The sequence below is a fragment of the Augochlora pura genome, chromosome 8 (assembly GCF_028453695.1).
Source record: "Augochlora pura isolate Apur16 chromosome 8, APUR_v2.2.1, whole genome shotgun sequence".
Lineage (NCBI taxonomy): Eukaryota > Metazoa > Arthropoda > Insecta > Hymenoptera > Halictidae > Augochlora > Augochlora pura.
The window spans coordinates 9,436,180-9,442,803 of record NC_135779.1 but is presented as its reverse complement, the minus strand read 5'-3'; the positions used below and the strand labels follow the sequence as shown (position 1 = coordinate 9,442,803).

General features: G+C 36.7%; 2 protein-coding genes across 2 annotated transcripts in view; one reads left to right on the top strand and one right to left on the bottom strand.

Annotated features, from left to right (window-relative positions):
* The first annotated feature begins 31 nt into the window (after window positions 1-31).
* On the top strand, window positions 32-3,922 carry Plx (PTB_TBC1D1_like and TBC domain-containing protein plx). Its single transcript, XM_078188707.1, has 3 exons — window positions 32-145; window positions 217-441; window positions 525-3,922. The coding sequence occupies exons 1-3, from the start codon at window positions 71-73 to the stop codon at window positions 1,443-1,445; spliced, it is 1,221 nt and encodes a 406-aa protein (XP_078044833.1). The 5' UTR covers window positions 32-70; the 3' UTR covers window positions 1,446-3,922.
* LOC144474473 (U4/U6.U5 tri-snRNP-associated protein 1) overlaps window positions 2,862-6,624 on the bottom strand; it is a 4,453-nt gene continuing 690 nt past the window's right edge. Inside the window, exons 2-9 of the mRNA XM_078189315.1 lie at window positions 6,192-6,605; window positions 5,980-6,121; window positions 5,632-5,906; window positions 5,469-5,556; window positions 5,199-5,397; window positions 4,140-4,326; window positions 3,924-4,078; window positions 2,862-3,839 (exon numbers count right to left, since the gene is read on the bottom strand). Of these exons, the coding sequence (XP_078045441.1) occupies window positions 3,812-3,839; window positions 3,924-4,078; window positions 4,140-4,326; window positions 5,199-5,397; window positions 5,469-5,556; window positions 5,632-5,906; window positions 5,980-6,121; window positions 6,192-6,605 (1,488 nt within the window). The 3' untranslated portion in view covers window positions 2,862-3,811. The remainder of the gene's footprint in view (window positions 3,840-3,923; window positions 4,079-4,139; window positions 4,327-5,198; window positions 5,398-5,468; window positions 5,557-5,631; window positions 5,907-5,979; window positions 6,122-6,191; window positions 6,606-6,624) is intronic.

Sequence of the window (6,624 nt, the reverse complement as noted above, 5' to 3'; positions counted from 1 at the left end):
ATTAATTCATACATTCGTATTCGTAGATCTGCTCTTCCTGGAAAGTACAGAAGTACTTTTCCGGGTGTCGATGGCGTTATTGGAAGAGCACCAAGATCAGTTGCTTCGTTGCGATAGTTTCGAAGAAATCATGGAATATCTAAAGGTAACATATAATTTTTATAAGAAACAGACTTATATATAAAGAAGACACCTTCAACTATTTTATGATTGTAGACTCAAGTGCCAGCTGTGGATAAGGAAATTCTAGATCGCGTAATGAAGCGTGTATTCTATCCTGACCAAGAGATCACGAAGCAATTGAATGAGTACAGAGTAGAATATCAAGTGTTGCAAGAAGAAATGATATCGGTAAAGCCACAAATCGAGAACATGGAGAAAATGAAGCATCTAAACAAGCAATTGACACAGGAAGTCACGCATCTGAACGAGCAACTCGAAGTGAGTTGTCTAAAACCTAATCACTTGCCAAAGACATAAATCTTTGTTAGTCACTTTAGAAACTAACATATCCATATGTTTAGATAACTATGAGCAATTTGCATCGTTTGGAAACGGCCCGTTCAGCGCAACAATCGACTCTCCTTAAACTGGAGTCTCAGAACCGCAGTCTAGAGGTGACCGTCGCGACGCTGGGCGCCTTCATTCAACAATTATCTGAAACCCGTCCGGACATTGAATACCCAGGCGATATCCGTCGAATAATAGCGCAGCTTAGTCTTGCGGAGAAGCGAAGAGCTGCGACAGGAAGGTCATATCCTCTGAAAGTGATCGAAGACAACAGTAAATACGGAATGATCAAGAGCAACTCTACCGGAAGAGAGTCCCACAATTTCTTGAAGAACAACAATGTGATAGACGCTCCGTATCCTTTGAAATCAACGTTAAGTCAGCCGAATCTGGCCACCAAGCTCGAAAGGGTGTCTTCGTTCTTTTCTAACTCGCACAACCACATACAGAAACAACGAGCACAACTGGCCGCTCTGAGAAATGAGTATTCGATCGAACAGCCAATGCGAAATGATGAGAACGATCCGAAGACGGTCAATATAGACATCCAAATCACCGACACGGTAAATTCAAGTAACGAGCAGATCCCGCAGATCGATAATAATCATCTGAAGATACAAGAAGTGAACCTGGAGAAGTCGGTCTCGCTACCGTTAAACAACAGAATGAAGTTAAAATCGTCGAAATCAGCGTACGAATTGGGATCAGTCAAGAAAGTACCAACCACTAAGTTAGAGGTCACGACAGACGATGACTTGACAAACTTAACAGGAACGGTGCATCCTCTGGACACTTGTAGCGACGTGAACTTCAAGTACGGTGGAACCACTAAGCTGAAGTCTATCAAGTCTACTAGGCTTCCAAGTCCTAGTGGACAGGAAGAAGGTATCAACAAGAACGCTCAAAGCCAGAACGTAGAAACACTGAACAGATAACAATTACTAATGATGTTACGTTCAAGGAAGATACCTTGGAAGGTAACTGCCTTGAGGAAAGTATATCCCACAAACTAATTGTACTGTACAATGTGTTTCGTCCCGCGTTACTCTCTCGTACAGAGTGTTTCATTTATTTTAATAGCTTGGAGTAGTTTCGTTATCTTTAATAATATCAAGATAGAACGTGTAAGGGGAGTCATTTAATTTTAGGAGATGAATATTATAATTGCCAGCGCTCTTTTCTCACAGTGAATTGTAATATTCGTTTCTGTGATTTTATTCTTTGTGTAAGGTACAATACTTAAAAGCGGCGGAGGTATTTCAAATTGTTAGGATAAGTGAACCACCCTGTATACACTCATACACTTTTGATACAATGATCGATTTTCATTTTTTAACGAACATTGCCTCGGCGGATTGTCGACCGAACCGCCCAGGATCCGTACTTCCCCTTTTACGATACTTATACCAATGATTTTAATACCTTATTGCGAGTGGAAGATTAGAAAGAATGAGAGAAACAGAGTCAATTTATAATATATTAAAATACGATTACTTGAGGATATTAGTATATAAATATACGTATATAGAGAGAGAAATTAGGATGAAGCTGTGAGATAAGTTAGTACCTACTAAAAATATTTATCTATTTCGCATAGTTAATATCCATTTTGACTAGTAGGAGAGAGTATAGGGAACATTTATATGAATATAATATATACGAACTTGCCGATTATAAGAAATTTGTTTAAAATAACAGTGACACAGAGAATTCTATTAAACTATGTAACACGATAGAATTTTGTAGCGGAAACTTGTGAAGTGTGAAAGTTTGTAGATGATATCGATGTGTTACTGATGTAAACCAAATTTCTTAGAGTCCAGCAGAAAACATCGCATCCGTAAGTTAAACACGAGCATCAGAGTGTACTGTAGGTTGTTGCAAAAATAATAGGAATTCGTGTAAGAATGTATTCACTCTTCGTTCGGACAACGATCGTTCATCCGTTGTTGGCACTAAAGCACTTTCAGTATCACATGTGCAAATGAATGATTCAATCAAACTTCTGAACGGCCTTCCGAAGCTGTTCGAAAGCTTCCCGCGAAGCTTAATGCTTAAAGCGATACGACAGTTACAGAAACTATATTAGTCTCGATTAAACATGAAAAACAAGAAAAAAGTTCCTATTACTTTTGCGTGGACCGTCGCGAAAAGTGCCAAACTTTCCAAAAAGAATATCAAGAAATGTGACTAGCGAGTAGAGAAAGCAAAGTGTTTTATTAAAAGGATCATCAGAGAACGTGTAACTATACCGTGTATAATTGGGAGACGCATATTTATAAAATATAATTTATAGACTATTGTGCACTGATTCGAGGGAATCAAGTATTACTATTTTTGCACAAAATGAAGCCTTGTGATATCAGGGATACAATTAATGCCATTCAGCATTGTAACAGTGACGGATCGTGTTACCATTTTTTCTGATTACAAAAAGGAAAGAAAAATTAAAGAATACGAAGTCGACAAACTGTAATAAATACTCAGTAACGTTGGCGGCGAGTGTTATCAAACGTTTCATTGTCAACCGATCGCGATTTATTCGTCTCGAATGTGAAGATATATTTTCGGTCTCGTGACAACAGTTTCATATTGGAGGAGAAAAGAAAATCGAGACCGAGTAAAGGACGTTTAACAAACGTTTGTATAGTAATTGTTAGGAACTATAAAATATTTTGTAGCGTTCAAATTTGTATCTTCCAATTAGTGATTTGTACGACTAGATTTTAGACGTTAATTATACATTGTGATTGAGAATACAGAAGTAAAGATATAACCCCAGTTTTTTGAATATTTCTAGACTTAATGGACACGTTGTTACTGTTAGCGTAGATTATAGTTTGACACCGTTTACGCCCTCCGCTCGTACATTTGATTGTGATAGCAGCGAATGTATTTCCTTGAAGAGAGTATTTTGAATGACAGAGAAGAAAACGACGACACATGAATTTATACTGCTTTGTATACATCGAGGAAATTCATAAAATTTTCTCCGGCTATTGTACTGAAAGTTTTACATCTTTGTCACCATATATACAACTTCGAAAATCAAATGAAAATTGATGCCTCTACTATATAATCCCAGAAACAAGACATGGAGAAGCGTGAAAAAGGTGAACCTCTTTTATAAACTTACATAATGATACTTTATTATCCTGTATGTGGATTAACAAATCAAAAATGTGCAATTCGCTTTTTGACAAGCGACGTTCCTATTCAGCCTGAAGAAAATGTGCCGATAAGATCTTTTTTCTTGTCTGCATATTATATACAATTATGATAAAAGATAACATTAAAACCACTAATGCTTCGACTTTGATATGCTAGTCCTGAAAAGAAGAAAAATAATTAATGATTTTTGTATAAAAAGAAAAATTTTAAGGCTGTTAGTTATTATAAATTGCGAAACTTACGTTTGCATTTGTTTACTGCCACTAAGAACTATATAGGGTGACTGTGTCTCCTTCTGTTTTGCTTGCAACAAATTAAGGGTACCCAAAGGTGTATCTGTGGATGACATCCGTTTCATTAGAACTTCCTGTTCCGCCTTCTTCATTCGTTTTTCAACCTAAAAATTTGACAATTGATTAAGGTTAAGTATTAAGTGGAGCAAATAATTTTGATCCTACCTTATTTTTCCCTGGACCTTTCCCATGGAATTTATGAGAAAGATATCTGAAAGCTTCCTTCGCACTCAAGACGTGTCCATCGTCATCAATGTATTCCAGTTTTACGTTGGGTTTGAAACCATCTTTCTCTTTGAATTCAGAGGTAGGACCATTAAAGCGATCTCTTCTGCCGAATTTATCGTCATCCCTAAGAAAGAAAACATATCGATAAAATGACAACAGCGATAAATAAAACGACAGTTTACACCGGATGTAGTAAACTTTTATAAAATTTACAATAGCCCAAAAAATTCGGTGTTCGAAAATTTAAGGTACAGCAAATGTCATTTAAAAAATTAATATTTCGAAGTGAACTGCTGTCTCTTGAAGATACATTACATTATGCGATTAGGTCAACGTAAATCTAAACAAGTCGATGTAAAGGCAATTACATTTACACTCTTATTTAACTAAAGTGTTTCTTTTCCCTTGAGAGTGAATTAAAAAAAATGTGAAACATCCTTAGTCTAACAAAGCTTTTCCGTAAGATAGTCTACATGTTGAGACATGCAATATTTATATTTGTTAAAAATAACAGAATTATGATTGCTCGTTGATTGTATTATATATGAACATAAGGTGATTATAATTCATATGTCCACATATGACACGATTATCAAGTGATACGTTTCCAGTGGATTATTGATTAGATTATTAATTGAATGAATGCGATTTCCAACGCTGGACTTGTCTAGAATATTTGGTACAGATCCTGCTCGGCGACGGTAGAATCGCATAATATAAACATACCTCAATAAATCCTTTTTCTCGGCCCTTTGATCGTCTCCGACAAAGCAGTTAACTCTTGTTGCGGTAGCGGATCATCCATTTCCGAGCACCGAAATCCGGGCTCTATTTAAGACTGTTAACTAACAGTTTGAAATTCACTAGAGTCTCGTCTAACAACATTGTCGCATACATTCAATAGAAGAATATTTCTTACGTACGTTCGAAAGAGTGCCGTGAAACGTGTTGTAAGAAAGCTTCTTGTATTGAACAATAGTGGTGCTCCATACATACCCGTACGTCTTGTCCTCTATCGAATAGTTCTGTGCCTGTAGATGAGCGAAACGAGATGCGGATGGTCGACTGCTGTCTTCCTTTTGCAAATAACCTTTACTCATTGCAAGTTTCAAAGCACCGCCAACACCATGCCCGAGCGAAGGCTCGGCGTCCAAAATTGCAGCTTCCATCGCTACTGGTTCGGATGTACTTTCATCTATTCAAAAATATGGAAAGTTAAATTTTTGAAAACAGAAACAACTCTGTATTCGAAATCGATTAAGGTACCTAAGTGCACGGTGTTCCAGGCACCACGACCATCATCTTCTTCTTCATTTATAGGTGGTTCCTCTTTAATTCCATCCAACTCAAAGTCCTACAATTTTAATAAAATAATTGCAGTCGCATTTAGCATTGCTAATTAATTCAAAATTCAATTGTGCTCTAATACCATAAGTTCCTGGCCATTTTCTTCCCTATTTCCAGCAAGACCATAAGTAGGAATGTCTCCCAAAGTTCGACAAAATTCTGCGGTAGCGTTCAACACAATGTGTCCACATTGATTCTCTTCGGAACCAGAAGGTTCCTGTTTAATGGTGTCTACAACTTTCTCAATGCTCGATAAATGCATTTCCTTTGAGCGTTGTGCTTTCTTCAACGTTAATTGCAATTCAAGATCCTTATCATCATCTTCTAATTTTACTCCACTCAAATCTTCGGAAGGACCTTGAATGAAAAATTGAAATATATTTAAAATCAACCTAACGAATAACGGTGAGAAACGAAACATTATAATTACCTCCTAAATCGTCTATATCTAAAGAATCGTTATCTTTGACTTCCTCGGGTCGCTTAGTTCTTCTACTTCCCAAATCACGAAGATAATCATTATCTTCGGGAATTAAGTCTTCCGCTTTCAGTTTTTTCCTAATTTTTCGAACCTGCAGAAGCATAAAGCATTTACATCAAATATTCGTAACTATCATTTGTTAACACTATTTGTAGATTTACCTTTTTCTTTGGCTTTTTGAACTTCGCGAGTTCTTCATCATTGTAATATTCACTAGCTAGCTTTGGCTCCGTTATCTGTAACGATTCTAATCGTTTCGTAGCCAAACGCTGCTTAACATAATCAAGCTTCGATTTACTATCTTTATATTTCATTCCCAATACAAAATTGTCTTTTCTTTCTCCCTCGATCTCCTCGTCATATTTTTCCAAGATAGTTTTCTTCGGAAAACCATACTCGTCAAAGTTGTCTTCATCATACGCATCATAGCCGGGTTTTTTCGTCTTATTCAAAATATTACGCTGATAACGCTCTTCGTCAGTTATGTTTACATTGACGAGTACGTCTTCGCCTTCGTTTAATACTTCTTGGTCTTTCAGAGTCAAGATTACAGTTTTACCCTCTTCAAATTTTTCCTAATGGATAACAGAAGTT